Here is a 24,163-nt window from a genome sequence, read left to right on the forward strand (position 1 = left end):
AATTGTTCAATTGATTGGTTCTGAATGTTTGCCCTCAAGATTATGTGATTTCTTTTTTTAAACCCTTTTTATTTTGCGTGGTCTTTGGACATAATAAAGATAATTAAGAGCTATACATATGTTGACAGAGCAGAAGCAGTATAACAAGAGAGGAGCTTTATTCTTCCTGATCAATTTCATTCCTGAAACATGCTATTCATATCTAGATTGAAAGGGAAAATGTAAATACAACTTGTTATCCTTATTCTCTTGGGCGAAGTAGTTAGGTAGATTTAGGCCATTTCTAACATCACACGGAAAAATGTTCGAGACAAGGTCTACACAATACTTGATCATAAATTAATATCTTACTTTATTCGCATCTAATTTGCACTTGTCAACAGGGTTAGAATCTTTAATAACCTCAACAGCATCTTCACCAAATCTTTCTCCATAAAATCCCTGAAAATGATAAACAAGATATTAAGAACTAAACAGAAGCCAACATTGTAAACAAAAGTTGAGCAAAAACAAGACATTCCATCCCATCACAACAGACTTTTTCTCAGCTTTAGAACTGGAATATACAGTACCTGCTATAAGCCCAATGCACTGTTTCTTATCTCTCTAGCTTCAAACATTACTCATTCTCTATTATTATCATGCTTTCGGCTCATGACATTCTGAATAATAAATTTACTATAGTTTGTCTGATTTATGTCCTGGATTTCCACCAGAGACTCAAGCTATCATGCACAGCATTCTTCCCTCCAATTTTATCCCCATAACAAATCTGTGACATATTGGGCTGAATATGATAAGTTACCACGGCTGGTGATGGATCTGAACCTAGGGCTTCCACGTCATAATCCTAATTCACACAATCTCAGTTTAACCTACTTACAGTGCTGCTGATGTGGTGAAAAACAGAATGAGGTGCTTTGTACACAACCTTAAACTCGTGAATGAAAGGCTTAAATACGTTTTAGAATTATATTTATTTTTCACATTTCTGAACCACCCATCTTCCTCAGAGAGGGACTCGGCATTTTAAGTGCTCTGAGGAAGTTCATTTTCCCACTGCTAATCCTCATATAGACAAAACAGAATTATCGAGAGCAAGTATCAGCATGGCGGAAAGTGTGAGTTATTATTGTATACAAATAAGGAGAATTTTTAAAATCAAAAATATTTGTTGATATATATCCCCCAACTTCCAATGCAACTAGATCATGAAAGTGAGTTTCAAAACAACGTGAGCTGAAGTTACTAAAACTAGTATAGTTAAAATTTCATTGAAATACGGTAAAAGAAATAAAGTAAAAGTTTAAAACCTTTATTAACATAGGCAAATAGTCTAAGCTTAACCAGGAAATCTCACCTCTAATCTATGAGAAATTTCAGCAAGTTTTGTTATAGCTGGCTCCTTGTACATGAACTCCTGTTCATCCAAATCTCCAAATTTAGTTCCATAAAAGCCAACACGGAAGTACGTACCGAACATTCGCTTACCATCCTAAGGTATATAAAGTTATGTGATATTTAATATAAAATATATTATTCTTTAAATAAAAATTCTCTAAAATACAACCTCATGCAAGGATATAACAACAACCAATCAACTAACCAAAAGTACTAGTGATATTTTATAAAAGTTACAGCACAAAGGCAAAATTCAAAATTAAAATTTACACTTATGAGATTTATGGGAATCTCATGTATTATTGGAGGAAAAAAACCCAGTGGCTTAGCTCTGCATAGGAAGAATGGAATAACTTTTAATGGCCTGAATTTAGATGATAATATAAATATCGGTTGATGAGGGTTCCTTAAGAATGGGTAAGTTTCTTTTATTTCTACAACTATTGGAAGATACATTTCTAAATTCTACAAGTGTGAATAACTTCAAAATAAATCTGCACATTGCAGTCTAAGCACTAATATGAACTAGGTTCAACATAGTTCAACTCAACATGGGCATTTGAGGGACAGAGAGGCAAATGACAAAACGTACGCAAAGATGCCATCAAGCAAATGTTGTGATTTACCTAGTTGTGTCTCAAGGACGCGAGTACACAATGGGTGCATTTTGTATGGTGCCATTATGTGTGTTTCCATTTTAGCACCATTGTGGTTTGCTATGGATGTAGCTGCACTCAAAAGGAACACGGAAGTGCTGTGAGTGTGAAATGACTGTTATTTGTAACTTCTCTTAAAACAATAGCCAAAGATCGAAACGGCAATCTTGGTTTCAAGAAGTTCCACCTGGCTATGCAATGAACATGGTGTTATCCCAATGTGTCATATGTGATGCTTGCTCTATATGTAATGTAGAGTGGAGAATGCCATGGTATAACAATCTTGAGTTATTCTCAAGTATCATTTTATCTTTCAGAACAGGGGTAGGCAACCTTGGGTCATAAAAGAGCCAAGGTTGCCTACCCCCGTTCTAGAAGAAATGAAAACAATTTAGGAAGATGATTTTAGTTACACTGTCACCAAACTTCCTCCAACCACTGTTCCTGAGGTCATACCGTGTGTCTGCAGCTCAAATATCCGTGACAGTTGAAATTCTTCTGTTTGTAGTAATGAGATTTGCATTGCTAACACTGGAAGGGATATAGGTCATCTACTCTATCCTCTACGTAGTATAGGAATAGTGGTTATGGTTTAAGGAAGTTTTAAGGAAGCCTGCCAGTTCTCCCTTTGTGTATGTGCCTTTGTGCCATGAAAACTATGTGCATGTCTAAGGGGATTTGGGTCACGGGGTGCAGAGTTCTATAGGGTGGGAAATATCCTGTGGGTTCTTTATAGGTTCCCATGCAGTTCCTTTCACTTGGGCATTTAATGAAAGCAACAGTAAAGCCAAGGATAGCAACTGTTGTTTTCCAGACTATTGAGATTACAACACCCAGAATCCACGACCATTGACATACTAACCGCGGATTAAGGGGATTGCAATGGAAGGCATCTGGAAAGGCGCCAGAATGCTTAATCCCTGATTTATAGCAGCAAAACTAAAAAGGGCACTCTTTTATAAAGACAACATGTAACTAAAAGACCCAAAGCAGCACAAATTTAAGGTTACCAATCCCGGAATTTCCTCCCCCACAAAAAGATCACACTACTTGGAACAAAATATATCTGAGGAAAGGACTCCCAATGTTCACCTTGACTCTCATGGCACAATTGTGTTCTGTGAACTACCTTTCTCCTTTTTCTTTAAAAAAAAAAAGAACAACACAGCGAGATTTTGAACTTTGTGTCCCACGACTACGTTTCAAAGTATGTTGAATAGAGAAGAAAAAAGTTAAACCATGCCTCCAACTTAAATTTCCAGCTTTAAGAAGGCTGACTCAGCCTTCCGTCCTTCCAAAGTTGGTAAAATGAGGACCCAGATTGTTGGGGGCAAGATGCTGACTCTGTAAACTGCTTAGAGAGGGGCTGTAAAGCACTGTGAAACAGTATATAAATCTAAGCGCTATTGCTCTTTAGGCTGAACAGAGAATCTTTTAGGAAGATGCTCAGATTGGGATATGCAAAAAGCTTCCGGGGAAAAGAACACCCTACCGTGGTTCTTCCAGGAAAAGTGGTTTTGTACAGGAGCCGATCGTACAAACAATTAAAACTTTTAACTATTAATTATTAAATTACTATTCAAGATTGGATTCCGGCCTATTCTTCCAATGATTATTGGTGTCCTTCCTCCTTTTGGAACAGGAATCTCCAAACTTGGCAACTTGTGGATCCCAATTCCCAGAATTCCTGGCTCCCAGCATGGCTGGTTGAGGAATTCTGGCAGGTAAAATCCACGCGTCTTAAAAGTTGCCAGGTTTGGAAACCCTTGTTTTAGAAAATAAGGCTTCATCACCATCAAATGCAACCAGGTCCAGTTCTTAAAAGGCAAAGAACTCATCATGTGAGCATCAGGGGCGAGGATCAAGTGATTTGCATTTACTGATAAAGGCTACCCTTTGCATACCTTCAGACACATATTTTTTTTAAAAATTCTGGCTGTTTAGAAACAATAGGTTAATTGGATTTCCATACCATGGCATGGCAGTTCTGAAAAGGTCTGCCAGTCTATAATGTGGAATAATTTGAAAAATGTGCTAAAGTTTCACTTTTTACAGGTTAAAATTGTCAAACAACTTTACAGGTGGTTCTCAACTTATAACCGCAACTGGTTATGATTTCTGTTGGAAATCATTGTCGTCCTGTGTTGAATCGGACCTGATTTTATGGCCATTTCTATGATGGTCATTAAGCAAATCACCCTGGACATTAAATGAACCTATGGTTGTTAAGTGAACACCAGGGTTGCAAGTGTGAACACAGGTGCAGTTTTTAGACCTGCCAATTAAACAATTGGTCAAGCAAACTAGAAAAGGACATTAATATCACTTCTATCTTGTGTGGTTCTCTAAAAGCATAAACCAAACATTTGTACGGCTTAAATAAAATCTATTTTAATAATACATTTCATTGGGTCATTTTAAAGTGTAAATTACTTGTGGAAATGCAAAAACCTGGTCACTCTCAAATCAGGCTCTGTCCTCATGTATCCCCAAGGTTTTTGTAGGTAATTATGAATTTTACAGTGTAAGATCAAACAGGATTTAAGAGGATGTTTTCTATATTTTTACTTTTCATTCTACCCACACTCATGGAGAGATAAAAAGGCAGAGAGATTTGCCCCTCTACTGCCCTCTAATTTTTTTTTAAAATCTGTTAAACTAAAAAGCTACCTATGTGTTCTTTGTTTCCAAACAAGGTGCTAGCTGATATAACCAGAGCCATTTCAGATTTCTTTGATCATCTGTCCAGGATCATCAGATAAATGGGAGAATGGCAGATAGTCAGCCATATTGCATGAACACAGCTTAAAAGTAAAACTCAGCTCTGTGAAGAGTAGGCTGGGTGTTTGGCTACTGCCTTCAGTAAAAAGCTGCATGTGGCCTTGGTCTAGCTTTGAACTAGCAGTTGAGATGTCTCCCCTGACAGCTGGATGGAAAAGAAATGGGAGAAACAGCTAGAAATAAATAAATAAAAAGGCGGTGGGGGGGAGTAGTAGTTGAGAAAGGGAGAATAATGGGAGGGGTTTTTTGGGCTCAAGCTGTGTGTACTCTAAGTATATAGTTCTGGAAAATTATCTCTACACCCTGCCTAGATGTGATACACAGTGTGTGTCCTTACACGACATAAATTGTTAAAGAAGATGCATTTTACAGTGCTATCTGATTCCAACTGCATGGACATCCTAAAACCAAGCTTTACATGTGTTGTATTTTATAAATCCAAATGACATTCGCATAAGCAGACAAGAAGTCTTTGTTAAAAATGTCAGTTTTCATAACTTCAAAATGCTAGCTGTTTTAGTTATGGGGAATACAGTTAAGTCTAAGATTTTGGGTCAATGAAAAGTATACAGTAGAAGTAAAATGGTATTTAACTGAACTTTTTAATCTAGCATATTTGCTATGAACAGAGTAAATAAGAGATAGTGTATATTTAATTGCATATTCTGGTTTTTCTGAAGTTATTATTCTCTATCCTGGAATTTTGCAATTGGGAAGAACAAGCGTTACTCTAACACTGAACTAAAATCTGTTTAAAATGAAAACTGTGCAAGTTGTTTTAGGGAGTGTAAAACCAGATAACACAGAAACAGGCTTTTCACCAGAAGGAATCTTCCAATTCATTTGTTCATTTAAGCCAGGGGTGGGCAATTAACTTCCACAAAGGGCCACATCAGAAACTAGGACTATTGTGGAGTGCGGAACCAATAAGGCTGTGAAAGTGCATAAGCATGCATGCACGTAAGTAATTTGCAAATAGTAATAATAATAGTCACTTTCAAAATAAAAGCAATCCACACAGGTTGGAGAGGGACAGTCAAAGGGCCAGATGTGGCCCAGGGATGGCAAAGTGCCCAAGTCTGCTCCTAAGCTAATTATTATGTGGTCCAGCTAATTTCGCCTTTGAAAAAAAAATTGCCTCCAATGCACCAGCCCACTGTACTAATTCTAAGGCTGTTCTTATTTTATATATGTAAGATATCTGCTTCATTACTGTACCTAGAAAATTTACATTTTTCTCTATCAGGTTGCTAAAGCAACGTTACCTAACAATTCAGAACAATGAATCTGTGATGCTCCAAATATTTCTGAACCTGGGAACTGTAATTCAGCAATTTCTGGGCTTTAAGATTCTTCAAACTTATGAAACAATTAAGAAAATGCTTGCCGCTATGTAATTAATTAGAAGTATTCTATGAAAATGAGTTTCAAACATATTGCCATAATTCTAAAACAATGGTCACCCAAGACAAATTAGGACTTGGCGTATGAAAGGAAGTTTCTTTCCATTTAGCACCCATTTATTTAGGGAGATGGGAATGCACTGATGGGTCAGTTCCTGGGAAAATTTTAGAATGGAGTGAATGCCAAACATGCTGGAATGAAACAAAGCATTAACAGGCAGAAAATGGAGAGGGCAATAACATCATATGGTATCATGTTATTGTTCAGAATGTGGAGCATTTATATGGAAATTCTGATTTTGATCAAAGGTATTCACAGAAATCAAACTCTTGCTTTCAAGCCATAAAACACATCAATACTCCATGGTCTTTGTTTCTGAGAGATGCAAAATGCAGTTATGAGTAAGGAAGATATTATAAAAGCATTTATGTCTATTATTTTGAGAAAAATAATAGTCCTCGGGAGGCAAAGAGAATGAAGGTGAACGCTGTAGAGTCATTACAGATCTGGCAGAGTGGGTATACAGCCATCATGATTTATGAAGAGCTCATAATATGTTATTAGGCATGGTAAATACCTGCTAGGTATAAAGTTTTAATTTTTTTCTTCTGCATATAGACCAAAAGCTTTGCCAACTGGGTTTACTTCACCAAACATGACTAAAAAATCACTGTCAATCTTACTCCTGTTGTTTCCAACAGGTAGATGAAAATATCCCCAAATATATAATATTAGACTACAATATCTTATAATCTGGAATAGGAAGAACAAAAACCAAAAGTTTTTGTTCCAGTAATTTCCTATCTAACCCAGCTTTCAATTTATAACCCAAATTCTGAAGGCCATCCAACTTTGTTACTTGAGGAAAAAACTACTCACTCATCAATGATGAACCAATCAGCCTCTGAAGTAATTTCCTGCCTTCCCACCAGCCCAATTGAAGAGAATTTATATGGCATTTCATAAACCCCTGAGCTGGCATAAGTCTTTGATTTAAAAAAAAAGAAAGAAATTATTGAAGGATGCCACGTTGTTAAGAATCATCAACAACTTAGTAGGAACTTACCACAACAGATAATAGTAAAAGTGGGGAGGAGAATCAGCAACCAGGGCAATAGAGGAGAAAACAGAAAGTATTTTAATTAAGGAAAATCAAAAAACAAATAAGCAGCATTTGGCAGCAAATAAAGGAAAACCCAAGCATTCTGAAAATAAGAACTGGCTAAAAAAGCATGCAACGGAGATTAAAGGCCAAACAGGGAGAAATATTCAGCAGGAGGGGATGTCAGTGCAAAGCAGTGGATAAGAACATAAACCATGGGTGTGTTTTACCATGCAATAAAACATTCCTGGACTATGTTAAAACTGCAACTGAGGAGAGGGTGCATTTCAGGGGTCGATTTAGCATCACACACATTGAAAAGACTCCCCTTAGGCTGTCCTCCACTAAGTGGTCACTGAACAGCCATACTATATAACCGGGAGTGCTCACCTGTCCCTTTGTATCTGTTTGTCTCTTGCAACAGATTTGTGCCAACTATTAACCTCAACAGGAAACCCTTCCTTACGAGAGAGAGAGAGAGAGAGAGAGAGAGAGAGAGAGAGAGAGGGGGGGGAGGGAGAGGGAGAGGGAGAGGGGGGGGAGGGAGAGGGAGAGGGAGAGGGAGAGAGGGGGGAGGGAGAGGGAGAGAGAGAGAGAGAGAGGGAGGGAGAGAGAGAGAGAGAGGGAGAGAGAGAGAGAGAGAGAGGGAGAGGGGGGAGGGAGAGGGAGAGGGAGAGGGAGAGAGGGAGGGGGAGGGAGAGGGAGAGGGAGAGGGAGAGGGAGAGGGAGAGGGAGAGGAGAGAGAGAGAGAGAGAGAGAGAGAGAGAGAGAGAGAGAGAGAGAGAGAGAGAGAGAGAGAGAGAGAGAGAGAGAGAGAGAACACTCCTAGGGAGACGTTGCTACTGGGAAGGCAGATGATTTTGATATCTTGTAATGTCAAGTGAGGAAACTGAAATTGGCTTACGATCCTTCCCCAAAGTAGCCCAAATTTTGGTCACGTGACCAAGGGGAACATTGCAATGGTCGTAAGTGTGGAAAGCGCTCAAAAGTCTCTTTTTTCAGTGCTTTTGTAACTTTGTCACTAAATGATTGGTTTAGTTGTAAGTCGAGGACTTCCCGTAATTACAAATCTGGAGCTCGATCAGTTTGTGACAGTTTAGCAAGAAAAGATAGTTTCTGTTTATCATTTCCACTACAAACCGTGGCTACTTTGGGGAAGGAAGGATCGTAAGCCAATTTCAGTTTCCTCACTTGACATTACAAGATATCCAAATCATTTGCCTTCCCAGTAGCAACGTCTCCCTAGGAGTTATCTCTCTCTCTCTCTCTCTCTCTCGCTTGTCAACTGGCATGGAATTTATCATGGTTGGTTTGTCCTGGTATTATCTGATTATCATCTTAAGCTTCCCAGCCAGTTTCTGACAAGCAGTCAATAAAGGAGCCAGACTCGCTTAATGACTGCATGAGTCACTTAACAACTGCAGTGATTTGCTTAACGATTATGGCAAAAAAGGTCATAAAATGGGCAAAAGCCAGCTAACAATTGCCTCACTTAGCAATGTAAATTTAGGGTTCAAGAGTAGCCGTAAGTCAAGGACTAATCTATAGTAGGCTTACATAGATGGTATGTGGCCATACTTGGATTTTTCTGCGTGAGAAAGCTTTCAAGCGCTGCAAAGTTGCACCTTGGGTTTTAAAAAACAAAACAAAACAAAACAATCTGAATCCTTGAGGGTCTCCTTGAAGCTGAATGGCCATGGATCAGGGGTCTTCAAACCTGGCCCTTTTATGACTTGTGGACTTCAACTTCCAGAATTTCTCAGCCAGCGTGCCTGGCTGAGGAAGTTTGGGAGTTGAAGTCCACAAGTCCTAAAAGGGCCAAGTTTGAAGGCCCCCCCTGCCATGGATCCAGAAAATCTGACCTCATGTGCTCTGAGAATCTTTGGGTCTATTTGATAGTGCCTTCCTAAGCAAAAATTATAAAGATCCCATTTCTGCAGTGGAATGATCAAGATAAAGGAGCATGAGCCAGGAAAAAGCAGAAAACTTTATTTTCACAGTATTTTTTTATGAGTAGAGGGGAACTGATTAAAACACCTAACTACTATATGCAACTGATGCAACACCAAACAAAGGTGCAGATTTTAAAAAATCGCTTCTAAAAATTCTCCACATGAACAGAGGATGGTCCATGTTTTGTTAGCACATATTCCACACAATTATAAGAAAGTCACTTGCAATGAGTTTCCACTGAAATTAATTCAGGACCTACATGCTTTTAACGGCAGTGGATTCCATGGGCACAGGACGCAATCAGGAATTAAAGAGGCAAAATACCAAAGGAGCAGAGGACAACTCCTCCACCAAAAGGAAGGGCTTTTCCACAAAAAAACAAGTTAAAAAATAAAATAAAAAATAAAAAATATGTTTTTACTTAGCTCGTAATATAATCAGTTCCATTTGCAGATCACTTTCGTGGGTGTAGTGCAGGGGTAGGCAACCTTGGCTCTTTTATGACTCGTGGACTTCAACTCCCAGAATTCCTGAGCCAGCCATGCTGAGGGGAAAGACAGAGTTTCCAAGCTGAGCCATGCTGGTTCAGGAATTCTGGGAGCTGAAGTCCACGGGTCATAAAAGAGCCAAGGTTGCCTACCCCTGGTGTAGTGTATGGTAAACTGCAGTCAGAAGGACATGTTGCACTTAAATCTGCAAGATTCTAAATCCCAACTAATGAAAAAAAGGGTGTAGCCTACTAAAGGTTCCCACCTTTTCTGGCTGAAAGAGTCATGTGGAAAAGTTGCATTTGCTGAATTTCTCTGGGTTGCTTGGGGTGTATGCATGCATGGATGTCCCTGAAACAATGAAATACAGGTAGTCCTCGACTTACGACCACCACTGAGTCCAAAATTTCTGTTACTAAGTGAGACAGTGGTTAAGTGACCTTCGCTCCATTTTTACAACCTTTCATGCAACGGCTGTTAAGTGAATCACTGCGGTTAAGTTAGGAGCACGGTGGTTAAGTGAATCTGGCTTCCCCATAGACTTTGCTTGTCAGAAGGTCACAAAAGGAGGATCACGTGACTTCGGGATAGTGAAATCATCATAAATGTCTGCATCTGAATTTTGATCGCGTGACCATGGGGGACGCTGCAACGGTCCTAATTGTGAAAAATGATTGTAAGTCACTTTTTTCCCCAGTGCCGTTATAACTTTGAACAGTCGCTAAACGAACTGTTGTAAGTCGAGGATTACCTGAACAACAAAGCTATTGCACAAATGAATCTGACAATCTTGGCTGTTCTTTTAAACTAGCCACTCCTCAGCAGCTATCTATCATATACACTGGACTTCATCTTTCAGAATTCCAAACAATGGCTGATAGAACATAAAGCAGGGGTGTCAAACTCAATTTCATTGAGGACCACATCAGCATTGTGGTTGCCCTCGGGGGGCCAGGTGGGTATGGCCAGGGTGGGCGTGGCCTACTGGGTGGGCACAGCTGGAGTGCGTATGGCCTACTGGGTGGGTGTGGCCAGCTCTACATCGTTCGCCTCAAGGGTGCCTATGGGGGCCTGGGCAGGAGTGGGACAGATCTGAGGGTCTCTGGCAGAAGGAGGGTCTCTGGGCCAGGGCCAAGGCAGTGGGGGGCGTTCCCTCACTGTTTCCAGGATGGCTTCGCGGGCCACATGAAACCACTTCACGGGCCGGATCCGGCCTCCGGGCCTTGTGTTTGACATGTCTGACATAAAGGGAGGCAAAAGACTGAGGAAGCCTGTTATATTCTTTAACAGTGTGGTAACAACCCACTGATGTGATTTAAATTTAAGGCAGTATCAGGAACAGATTTGGGCTTCAGCAATAAAGGCTGACTATGATAAAAAAGAGAAATAAAACTGATGTGAAATCTATTGATTTAGGCTTCCTTTATTTAAAATTATTCAATGTTTCAGTCATATCACACTTCTACTGAAACTAAGAAAGTTTATACCAGATCAAGATCTCAAACTACAAAACTCAAAAGTGTGTTGTTAACTGTTATTTTGCTTCCCTTAGTGTAAGTAAATATTTTGATTAGTTTGAAACTATTAACCATTACTTCCCAGTTTTGACCTAAATAAATGTTATTAATTTATTAAAACATCTATCTTAATTATTTGACTGTGGCCCTTACCAGAAAAATAAGACTGAATAATGTTATACGAATGAGATAAAGTTGGTAGGTTTTATTTAGATTTGGGGTTGCTGAAGTCACAATTACTTTTACAGCTTGCCAATTTTTGTATTGGATCATAATGTAATTTGAAAACTGCTAGAGATATTAAAATTACACATCACATAATCAAAGCAAATATATTTACTCAATGGGGTACTGAAAACCGTGCTCTAACTGAGCATTTGGGAGCTAAGTTTTAATCTGAATTAATTTGGTTTTTGTTTCAGTTTCGTACAAGAGACAAGTATATACAATTCTTAAATGAATACTTGTTATGTGTTATGATATGAATAAACTTATGCATTTTTTGCATTCAAACTCCTTGAACATTAGAACTTAAATCGACCCCTGTGTTAGCGGGGTAAGAACATGGTAGGAAGAAATGATATTCTAGGTCAATATGGATGAGAAATAGAATTTAAAAAAAACAAAAAACAAAATTCACAATGGTAAAAATGGTTCATTCCCCAAAGAACCTCATTAGTGTCGTAATTCATGCACTACCTAAATTGTCTAAAATGACCGCAACAGTTTTACTAATACTTTTTGGTTAATTAATTCAGGTCAATAGCAGACAGCAACAGATACCCACAACTAGCATATGCGGGCAAAGCATTGGCAGGAGGCATCAAACCAATCTATTAGTCTTTTTTTACTAACTAAAAACATTACCTACCTCCCAGCCAGTACTCTGTATAATAAAAAGTAAAAAAAAGAAGTATGTAATAGAAACAAATGCAGAACTTTCTTGACATGCCATTAACAATACAGCAGTATACATCTACAATGGTTTAGAAGATTTTTAGGGGCCACGTATTTACATTAGTAGGTTTTTTTTTCATTTCACCAGAAGAAACATCATATGGGAAAGAAGAACCTATGGGAATAAGGATATTTTTGCTGAATGCATGAAGGCTAACTCTAAGGATATGGCGATGCATGTCTGCCTCCTATATAGATACCTTAACTCAGGGGTCCCCAACTCCTAGTTCATGGACCAGTACCGGGCCGCAGCATGCCAGCAACTAGGCTGCACAAAGCCCCATCTGAGGGATGCAGGCAGCACACAAAATCATGCTCCCTCTGCTCCACGAAAAAACCTCTCCCCACTTAACCGGTCCCTGGTGGCCAAAAGGTTGGGGACCTCTGTTTTAACTATTCATTTCTCTTCATTGTGAAGTTTGAAGGGGAACATGATAAAGAAAGTCCCAGACAAAAGGAAGTTTAAGTTTTAATGATAGGAGTCGAGGGATTACAGCCCTGGGCTCCATTGCATTGGCAAATATACACAAACTCCTGGCCCAAACACACACACACACACAGTGTGTGTGTGTGTGTGTGTCCAATTATTCTTTTTTTTATTATAAAGTTCTAAGAATCAAATGAGAATATGAAACCTCTCTTACCACTGCAACATATTCACCATTTCAGCCTGAGAGTCAGACTAATGTCAGACTGGAGAAATTAAAACTTTGTGCATGAGTTATGCAATAATTTTTATGCAGTATTTGTTTTGCAGCAATGCAGGTACAGACTTATGACCAATCATTTTACACATTTACGATGGGATCAGAACCAAAAGCGTCTCCAGCCGTTGCAAATGATGAAGCCTTCATCCCCACTCCCCCACCCTCCCCACGGCTACATGATTGCATTTCAGGTGCTTAGCAATCTGTTTGCATTTATGATCCGTTGTCAAGTGCCCTGCAATCGTGTGATCCCCCGTTTGCAATCTTCTCTGCTGGCTTCCCCAGAAAGTGAATGGTGAAGTGAGAAGAACCCAGGCAGGGAAGATTGCCAGCAGAAGGAATGGAGGATTTGAGGTCTGTTTCCCCAGTGCACTGAGGATTTCCCCTCCTCTCCTAGCAGGGAACAGAAATCCTCCACACACTGAAGGAACAGACCTTGAATCTGGCAAAATAGCTACTGACATCTTCTATCAACACCAGCCTTCAGAAAGACTCTGAAGGCTGAAGGAAGCATTAGGGGAGGGGAAAAACACACCAATGAATGCCAGGCTTCAGGAAGGCTCGAACAGACCTTGTATCCGGCTGGTGAAAGTGATCATTCAGAAGACCCCTTCTCCAAACTGCTTGATTTGGAGAAGGAGCCTTCTGGGTCATTATGACTTGCAACCTGGACTGACAGGGATTTTAATTATGTTTTTAATTTTTAACTTAATTTTAATTTATTCTACTGGGGCTATTAATTTAATTTCTTTTTAACTTTTGTATTATTGTATTTTATTGTTGTTAGCCGCCCTGAGTCCTTCGGGAGATAGGGCGGCATATAAGTCCCAATAATAAATAAATAAAGATGGAGTTGGTGGCCTTGGCAATCAGGAACTGCAGAATAACGCAAAAGTAAGGTCTCCCAGGCATGGTGGGATGGGGGAAGAGGGGCCAGGCCTCATGAGTGTGGTGGGAAGTCCTGACTCAGCATGCCCAGGACGCCTGGACCCTCTCCCTGGCACTCCACTTAATGACAGCAACTGGAAGACCTGGGATTGCAGTTGTTTCGCAAAGCGGTTAACTGTTCCTTTCTGCAACAATCAAGATTCTGGGCCCCTATTGTAATAGTAGGTAGAAGGTTACCTAGCCCCTCACCTATGACCATAATCATAAGAAAAAATTATTGTTAAGAGAGGCGTCACAATAACCACACTTGATTTTATGCCCTTTGGCATGGTCATTAAGTGAATCACCCATGATTAAGCAAGACATGTGTGACAGTGACTTGCAACCTCCTGCCGGCTTCCCCATTGATTTTGCTTGTGGGAAACCTGGCTAGGAAAATCACAAAAGTTTATCACATGCCTGTAGGATGCAGCAACTATTCTAAGTGGGAACTGGTTGCCAAGGGCCCGAATTGCGATCACATGTCTGCTGGGATGCTGCAACGGTCACAAGTGGTTATAAGTCACTTTGTTTTTTTTAGCATTGTTGTAACTTTGAACCATCGCTAAATGAATGGTCAAGTTGAGAACTACCTGCAAGATACAGGTTTCAGAGAATGTCAGTACAAGAATCAGAGTAAAGTTCATTTTGTACAGACACTGAAGGTGTTTTTAGTAATTTCATAATCGTCACAAATTATATAAATGATATATTTCTCCAAGTTCTATAAATGGTATTTACAATACTATGTATGCATTTTGCCAAGAAAACTGCAGACCAAAGATCTAAGAAATATCAAAGTAGCCTCTGAAGATATAGGCAGCACCAAGCAGGGGAGGGGATGGGTGTTTCAGTAAAATTAGGGTGTTCAGATCGGATAAATTCAAATTTTCCAAAAATTGGGAGAGTCCTTTAAATATTGTTCCAAGGACTCCAATCATGATGACTATAATAGTGGAATTATGTTTTCATTAGTATTCAATCTGCAAGTCCTATATTTCACAACTTTTTCAGATTGCTTTTCCTCAATCCTAGTATCACCCAGAATAGCAACATCAATGACCCAGACTTCCTTCATTTCAACAACTGTTATATCAGGATGTTATGACCAAGGTGCCTATCTGTTTGGATTTTAAAGTCCCATAGTATCTCCATCCATTCATTTTCCAAAACCTTCTCAACTTGGCAGTCCTAATAGTTTTTGCTAAATCCAAATCCAAATATCTGGCTTATTATGGTTATCTCTTTTGCTTCAAGTCTGGTTGCAAATGCATGTAAAAAGGAAAGCCTCAAACAATCTCATCCATGTCATCCAAGGTTAAATCAGTGCTGATGCAAAACCAAATCAGAAGGAAACACAGCATTGGAGCTGAATCTGGGCCAGAAAGGAACTATGGCAGTCTTACACGTCTGGTAAGCAGTCCAGAATCAGAGTTTATTCTCTAACTTTTTAAAAAGAAAGGGGTAATTATTTGTAGTAGAACACTCTCAATAGTAGAGACATCGATATCATTTATGTTGATATCATGGCTTCTCGAACAGATTCAATGGTTAATAAGTTCCACACATCCTACTTTTGATATGGTTAGATTTCATGTTTGAAAGATGCTAGGAAAAAAATTTAATTAAAATGGTCAGGTTTAACTTTTAACTTACAACCTGGTCTTATCAGTTTGCTGATGCGATGGTGCAAATTTCTCTCTCTGCTTTGCCCATGTTGTAGAGAGCTTATTAGCTGCTGCTAGTTTTTAGCAACAGGAACCCATGCAGTTCTCTACATCCAAAGATATAGCCGTCTATGTTCCCAGGACGCAAGACACAGGCATCAGCTGCAGGAACCAAAACTAGGTACCTGCCAATCAAGTGCACTGAGCACTCAACGTATTGAGTTTGGGAGCCCCAGCACAGCTGCAAGTGTGTAGTGGTTTGTGTTTTCAATTGAGAGGTGATACAGTTTCAGCTGGTTTTTGCTTGAATGCCATTCTTTGTTTTTGTTTGTTCATCATCCAGAGTTTCTTGGATAGATGATTATATACACTGGATAAATAACTAAAACCTAATGGGTAAAATAGCCCACGCAGTCATTGCATTCAATTCTTTCCTGTTTTGTGGAGCCAGCTTTCTGTTTGTACAATAGGCACAGAACAGGATGTACCAATGGACACAATAATTGCCACCTGACTTAAGTAGGTGGCTCTAGAAAAATTAGAACTATCTAGCCCAGGGGTAGGCAACCTCGGCTCTTTTATGACTCATGGACTTCAACTCCCAGAATTCCTGAGTCAGCATAGCTGACTCAGGAATTATGGGAGTTGAAGTCCATGAGTCATAAAAGAGCCGAGTTTGCCTACCCCTGATCTAGCCATTGTTTTGTCACCTGAGAATGCACATTTTGTAATACAACCCATGGACATCTCTTATATTGTGCTCTTCTGACAAAGTGCATAGGCCTAACAGAAAATCAGGCTGATATATTTTGCCACTTTCTCCACTATAGATCCCACAGGCATTACCTGATGAACTATCTTGCTGAATGCATCCTGGAGTTTACCATGAATTGTGGCCAGCTTCTTGGCATCTCTGTTAGCTTCATGAATTGGAATAAGGATTTTGTAAACTTCGTTGACCGCTTCATACATACCAGCCTACAAAAGACTACATGTCAGACGGATCTATTGCTTCACCAAGAAAATAAACATCCTAAGTGCAACGCATGATAAAAATGCTCCAGTATGACAGAGAAACTGACAAGCTCGTTTGCAATACTTTTGTAACTATAAGAGAATGTAATCCAGGGCACAGAGCAATTCTGCGTGTTCCTTTCAACACATTCCATGAAAAGGCGTTTAGGAATTCATCCACCCATTTCCCTCTTTCCACTGCCTTTCAGAGAGCTGGAAAAAAATAGCCCCATTATTTGCATAACCAAAACTTAATGGCCCTCCTTGTCTTCAAATCCCTTTCACTTTCAGCCTAAACAAGATTTCAAAGGAAACACAGTGCTGAACAAAACAGCAAAATTTGAGCATGTTACAATTGCATCTTGGCTAATTAAGTGTTTGAAAGCTGACTTTGCTAACCCCCTCAATATCACAAAAATATGTCCTCTTATCCATATACAACCCAGTAGATATTCCTTCCACTCCTATTCCAGTTCAGTTCAGTTCAGTTAAGCAGCCGAAATGTAAACACGCTAGTTGAGACGTTTCATGTTTACATCCGAGTGCCCAGTGCTTTCAGATATGTACATCATATATCCCTCTACTATGCAGCTATTAGGAACTACCAGACGAAATAAAGAAAGCATAAAAATTTTCTACCATGGAGAAACAGGCTGCAGCTTGCTCCAGCAGTCCAACCAGACCCGCTTCAGTAAAATACTTTCCAGAACAAATCCCTTCTTCGTCTGGAGAGACCACATCATCAGAAACTGCAGATTCTTCTAGAACATTTGAAGAGACGTTCTGAGGAAATATAAAGTAATTACTTTCACTGGTATCAATATGCAATCTCTTGGCCAAAGCACTAAATCTTTTCTTGGATATGCAATTGTATTTCAGCACAATGGGCTATTCTGATAATAAAAGCCATATTCCCTTTTTTGGTTTACCAATGAGAATCTCCAGAGACAGTGAAAATTAAGAAAAGTTATTACGGTGACTGAAAGTTATCATGTTTGTTTTGCAAAGCACTTGGCTTAGATTAATGTAGATGAACGCTCATTCATGGAGGGCATACAGTTAAATATATATGGACTGTGATTAACACACTATTTGTGACAATTGTTACATAACTTTCCCTAAACTTTGAATCTCTGAACTTTCTCCTACTTGCTGTAATTTCCATTGGGACTGATGCAACCATTCTGTGGGCTTCATCTAATACAGGACCAGCATTTCTTGGTATTTTTTCATTGCTGATATGTCTGCTACAATTGCAACAGTTTATCTTTCTGTATTGGACATTCTTTGAATTTTGTCAAAATAGTAAAAGAGCCAAGCCACACAAGTTTGCTCGAGATGAACCTTCCCCACCCTGACGCAAGATGACCAGTCAGTTCTTGATCGAGATAAGTTAGACATTTTGGGAGGTGTAATTCCAGAAGCGGTGAATGCTCCAACACTGGAAGTTTTTAAGAAGAGACTGGACAGCCATTTGTCTGAAATGGCATAGGGCACAGGTCGGCAACCTGCGGCTCCGGAGCCGCATGCGGCTCTTTGAGCCGTCTCTTGCGGCTCCCAGCCGCCCGGTGCGCGCGCACCTCTTCCAACGGGCAGTGGTGCGCGCGCACCTCTCCAAATGGAGAGTGGCACCGCCCGTTTGGAGAGGTGCACGCGCACCTCCCCGAATGGGCGGAGGTGCGCGCGCACCTCCCCAAACCTTTGGAGAGGAGCGCGCGTACCTCCGCGCGAATGGGCAGCGGTGCCGCTCTTTCAGGAAGCCCGCCGCGGCCCGTCTGTGAAGCTGCCGAAAGCGGCAGCTTAGCAGACGGGCTGCGGCAGCTTCCGCAAAGAGCGGCGCCCCTGCCCATTCCGAGAGGTGCGCGCGCACCTCTCCGAACGACCGGAGGTGCGCGCGCACCTCCCCAAACCTTTGGGGAGGTGCGCGCGTACCTCCGTGCGAACGGGCAGCGGTGCCGCTCTTTCAGGAAGCCCGCCGCGGCCCGTCTGTGAAGCTGCCGAAAGCGGCAGCTTAGCAGACGGGCCGCGGCAGCTTCCGCAAAGATCGGCGCCCCTGCCCATTCCGAGAGGTGCGCGCGCACCTCTCCGAACGACCGGAGGTGCGCGCGCACCTCCCCAAACCTTTGGGGAGGTGCGCGCGTACCTCCGCGCGAACGGGCAGCGGTGCCGCTCTTTCAGGAAGCTGCCGCTTTCGCAAAGATCGGCAGCTTCCTGAAAGAGCGGCGCCGCTGCCCCTTCGCACGGAGGTACGCGCGCACCTCCCCAAAGGTTTGGGGAGGTGCGCGCGCACCTCCGGTCGTTCGGAGAGGTGCGCGCGCACCTCTCGGAATGGGCAGGGGCGCCGATCTTTGCGGAAGCTGCCGCGGCCCGTCTGCTAAGCTGCCGCTTTCGGCAGCTTCACAGACGGGCCGCGGCGGGCTTCCTGAAAGAGCGGCACCGCTGCCCATTCGCGCGGAGGTACGCGCGCACCTCCGGTCGTTCGGAGAGGTGCGCGCGCACCTCTCGGAATGGGCAGGGGCGCCGCTCTTTCAGGAAGCTGCCACGGCCCGTCTGCAAAGCTGCCGAAAGCGGCAGCTTTGCAGACGGGCCGTCGCCATCGGGCAACCGGGAACCGGTTCCATCTCATTTTTTAAAAAATGGCAGCCGCGTGCGTCCGCGCATGCGCAAAAAACCTTTTTGCGCATGCGCGTGCATGGACACACGCACGCGGCTCCCTCTTTTTTTAATTTGTGATGGAACCGGTTCCCAGTGGCTCTTTTTCTTTTTTAGGTTGCCGACCCCTGGCATAGGGTTTCCTGCCTAAGCAGAGGGTTGGACTAAATGACCTCCAAGGTCCCTTCCAACTTTATTATTATTATTAATAATAATAATATATGCAATAATGCAATAATATACATTCCACTGGGAAGACCTCTGCAAATGGATAAATATACAAGTAGCTTTCCTACCAGGAACAAGAGAATGCTCTTAAAATGGGGCATTATGGGGTCAGCCAGTAGTCGCTAAGAGATTACTGGATTTAAATCAAACAGATTTCCCAAGGGGCAAGTCCCGTCCTTCCTGAAGCTAGTGTAGGAATATAGCTAGTCTTTGACTTACAAACACGACTGAGCCCAAAATGTCTGCAAGAGAGTTGTCAAATGAGTTTTGCCCCGTTTTTAATCACCTTTCTTGCCAAAGTTGTTAAGTGAACCATTGCAACTGTTAAGTCAGTGACGTGGCTGTTAAGTGGATCTGGGTTCCCCCTTGACAGAAGGTTGCAAAAGATTGACCACGTGACTTTGGGACACTGGAACCGTCATAAATACACGGCAGTGGCCAAGCCTCAGAATTTTGATCGTTGTGAGCGTGAGGGATGCTGCAACAATCGTCAGAGTGAAAAATGGTCATAAGTCACTTTTTTCAGTGCTGTAATTTCGAACGATCACTAAATGAATGGTTGTAAGTCAAGGACTACCCATGTTCTGCTCACTATGACCTTGTAACCCATAAGATTTTTCTTTCCACCTCTTAGCATAGACCATTGGACATAGCTATCTGAGGGAGCCCCTTCATGGATTACTGCCTTGTCGTGGCGAAGGGGCTTGCGTAATTCAATGAAGCTCTGAGCTATGCCGTGCAGGGCCACCCAAGACGGACAGGTCATAGCCGAGAGTTGTGACAAAACGTGATCCACTGGAGAAGGAAATGGCAACCCACTCCAGTATCTTTGCCATGAAAACCCTATGGACAGTACCAAAAGGCAAAACGATATGACGCTGGAAGATGAGCCCCTCAGGTCGGAAGGCGTCCAATATGCTACTGGGGAAGAGCAGAGGGCTAGTACTAGTAGCGCCAGAAAGAATGAAGCGACTGGGCCAAAGCCGAAAGGACGCTCAGCTGTGGATGTGTCTGGTGGTGAAAGGAAAGTCCGATGCTGTAAAGATTTTTTCTCCATAGGAACCTGGAATGTAAGATCCATGAATCAAGGAAAGCTGGACGTGGTCAAACAAGAGATGACAAGACTGAACATCGACATCTTAGGTATCAGCGAACTAAAATGGACAGGAATGGGTGAATTTAATTCAGATGACCATCAGGTATACTACTGCGGGCAAGAATCCCTCAGAAGAAATGGAGTAGCCTTCATAGTCAATAAAAGAGTAGGAAAAGCAATACTGGGATACAATCCTCAAAATGACAGAATGATCTCAGTTCGAATCCAAGGCAAACCATTCAATATCACAGTAGTCCAAGTCTATGCCCCAACCACCGGTGCTGAAGAGGATGAAATTGACCGGTTCTATGAAACCCTACAGCACCTTATAGAACTAACACCAAAAAATGATGTTCTTATCATCATGGGGGATTGGAATGCTAAAGTAGGAAGCCAAAAGATAACTGGAATAACAGGCAAGTTTGGCCTTGGAGTACAAAATGAAGCAGGGCACAGGCTGATACAATTTTGTCAAGAGAATACGATGGTCATAGCAAACACTCTTTTCCAACAACCCAAGAGACGGCTCTACACATGGACATCACCAGATGGTCAACACAGAAATCAGATTGACTATATGCTCTGCAGGCAAAGATGGAGAAGCTCTATACAGTCAGTAAAAACAAGACCAGGAGCTGACTGTGGCTCAGACCATGAGCTTCTCCTTGCAAAGTTTAGGCTTAAACTGAAGAAAGTAGGGAAAAGCACTAGGCCACTCAGGTATGAATTAAATCATATCCCTGTTGAATATACAGTAGAGGTGACAAATAGATTTAAGGAATTAGATCTGATAGACAGAGTGCCTGAAGAACTATGGACAGAGGTTCGTGACATTGTACAACAGGTAGCAACCAAAACCATCCCAAAGAAAAAGAAATGCAAGAAAGCAAAATGGCTGTCTGAGGAAGCTTTGCAAATAGCTGAGGAAAGGAGGGAAGCGAAAGGCAAGGGAGAAAAAGAAAGATATGCCCAATTGAATGCAGAATTCCAGAGAATAGCTAGAAGAGATAAGAATGCCTTCTTAAATGAACAGTGCAAAGAAATAGAAGAAAACAATAGAATAGGGAGGACCAGAGATCTTTTCAAGAAAATTGGAGAGATGAAGGGAACGTTTAATGCAAAAATGGGCATGATAAAGGACCAAAATGGCAGGGACCTAACAGAGGCAGAAGAGATTAAGAAGAGGTGGCAAAATTACACAGAAGAACTATACAAGAATGAGCTTAACGTCCCAGATAATCACAATGAGGTGGTCACTGACCTCGAGCCAGACATCCTAGAATGTGAAGTGAAGTGGGCCTTAGAAAAGCTGAGCAACAACAAAGCTAGTGGAGGTGACAGTATTCCAGCTGAGCTATTCAAAATCTTAAAAGACAGTGCAGTAAAAGTGCTACACTCAATTTGCCAGCAAATTTGGAAAACTCAACAGTGGCCACAGGATTGGAAAAGATCAGTTTACATCCCAATTCCAAAGAAAGGCAGTGCCAAAGAATGTTCAAACTATCGCACCATTGCACTCATTTCTCATGCTAGTAAAGTCATGCTTAAAATCCTACAAGCTAGACTTCAGCAGTATGTGGATCGAGAACTACCAGAAGTACAGGCAGGATTTCGAAGAGGCAGAGGAACTAGAGATCAAATTGCCAACATACGCTGGATCATGGAGAAAGCTAGGGAGTTCCAGAAAAACATCTACTTCTGCTTCATTGACTATGCTAAAGCCTTTGATTGTGTGGATCATAACAAACTGTGGCAAGTTCTTAAAGAGATGGGAGTACCAACCATCTTATTTGTCTCTTGAGAAACCTATATGCGGGTCAAGAAGCAACAGTGAGAACTGGACACGGAACCACTGATTGGTTCAAAATTGGGAAAGGAGTCCGGCAAGGCTGTATACTGTTGCCCTGCCTATTTAACTTATATGCAGAGCACATCATGAGAAAGGCAGGGCTAGATGAATCAAAAGTTGGAATTAAGATTGCCGGAAGAAATATCAACAACCTAAGATACGCAGATGATACCACTCTAATGGCAGAAAGTAAAGAAGAACTAAAGAGCCTCTTGTTGCGGGTGAAGAAGGAGAGTGCAAAACTTGGGTTGAAACTTAACATTAAGAAAACCAAGATCATGGCATCTGGCCCTCTCAATTCCTGGCAAATAGATGGGGAAGAAATGGAGGTAGTGACAGATTTTATTTTCCTGGGCTCCAAGATCACTGCAGATGGGGACTGTAGCCAAGAAATTAAAAGACGCTTGCTCCTCGGAAGGAAAGCCATGGCAAATCTAGACAGCACACTAAAAAGCAGAGACATCACCCTGTCAACAAAAGTGCGTATAGTCAAGGCTATGGTCTTCCCAGTTGCAATGTATGGCAGTGAAAGTTGGACCATAAGAAAGGCTGAGCGCCAAAGAATTGAGGCCTTTGAACTATGGTGCTGGAGAAGACTCCTGCGAGTCCCTTGGACTGCAAGGCGATCAAACCGGTCAGTCCTAGAGGAGATCAATCCTGACTGCTCTTTAGAAGGCCAGATCCTGAAGCTAAAACTCAAATACTTTGGCCACCTAATGAGAAGGAAGGACTCACTGGAGAAGAGCCTAATGCTGGGAAAGATCGAGGGCAATAGAAGAAGGGGACGACAGAGAATGAGGTGGCTGGATGGAGTCACTGAAGCAGTAGGCATGAGCTTAAATGGACTCCAGAAGATGGTAGAGGACAGGAAGGCCTGGAGGAATGTTGTCCATAGGGTTGCGATGGGTCGGACACAACTTCGCAGCTAACAACAACAACAATCTGAGGGAGTCTTCTCTCCCATTGGGGATGACTTTCCTAACATAGTAGTTTCATCATTCTACCAAGTTACGCTTTCTTGGACTTTATATAGGTAGTCCTCGACTTATGACCACAACTGAGCTGTTGCTAAGTAAGACTTTTGTTAAGTGAGTCATGCCCCACTTTAAGACCTTTCTTGTCACAACTGTTAAGTGAATCACTGTGTCATGGTTCCGACAGATGAAACTCTTCAAAAAAACTTCAAGGCATTGTTTACCTTAAAGTATCTTTATTTGAGTAGCATAGCATCGGCACTAACATAATCAAACCAAAAACTGAGTTCCCCTCCCCTGAGCACATAGTATCAAAGCACAATTCCCTCCTTCAGTTGACAGTCATAAATCACATTCCCCAATTAGTTTAAAGTGCGGGTTTCCCCTCCAGCTCTACAGCCCACCAATTCTTTATCATCTCTTATTTCAACAACCTTGGTTCTCAGGCTAGGTTCAGTGTTATTATGTCTAGCTAGACTCTCATGCACATCCCCCCCCCGCCCCCCAGCATCATCTAACTCTGAAAGCAAAAAAGAAGAAAATGGCTGCATCTCCATCTGTTGTCAATGCAAAAACATCTGGTGTTAGCAGCGTTGACACACTGCAGTTAAGTTAGCCACACGCTTGTTAAGTGAATCTGCTTCCCCCTTGACTATGCCTGTCAGAAGGTCACAAAAAGTGATCATATGACCCTGGGACACTTGCAACCGTCATAAATATGAATCAGGTGCCAAGTGTCTGAAATTTTGACATGTGATCAAGGGGATGCTGCAACGGTCATAGATGTGAA

General features: G+C 41.7%; 1 protein-coding gene across 8 annotated transcripts in view; it reads right to left on the minus strand.

Moving 5' to 3' along the window:
• DOCK7 (dedicator of cytokinesis 7) overlaps positions 1-24,163 on the minus strand; it is a 146,761-nt gene that overhangs the window by 9,575 nt on the left and 113,023 nt on the right. For 4 of the 8 annotated variants that reach the window (XM_081325224.1, XM_081325223.1, XM_081325221.1 and 1 more), the window contains 5 exons: positions 17,214-17,357; positions 16,407-16,538; positions 12,174-12,188; positions 1,361-1,486; positions 352-441 (listed from right to left, as the gene is read on the minus strand). In XM_081325224.1, coding sequence (XP_081181350.1) covers positions 352-441; positions 1,361-1,486; positions 12,174-12,188; positions 16,407-16,538; positions 17,214-17,357 — 507 coding nt within the window. Of the gene's footprint in view, positions 1-351; positions 442-1,360; positions 1,496-7,234; positions 7,304-12,173; positions 12,189-16,406; positions 16,539-17,213; positions 17,358-24,163 lie in introns of those variants that run through there. The other 4 variants (XM_081325225.1, XM_081325222.1, XM_081325220.1 and 1 more) reach the window with 2 other exon arrangements.

Source organism: Vipera berus (assembly GCF_964194415.1).
Source record: "Vipera berus genome assembly, chromosome: 3".
NCBI classification, from domain to species: domain Eukaryota; kingdom Metazoa; phylum Chordata; class Lepidosauria; order Squamata; family Viperidae; genus Vipera; species Vipera berus.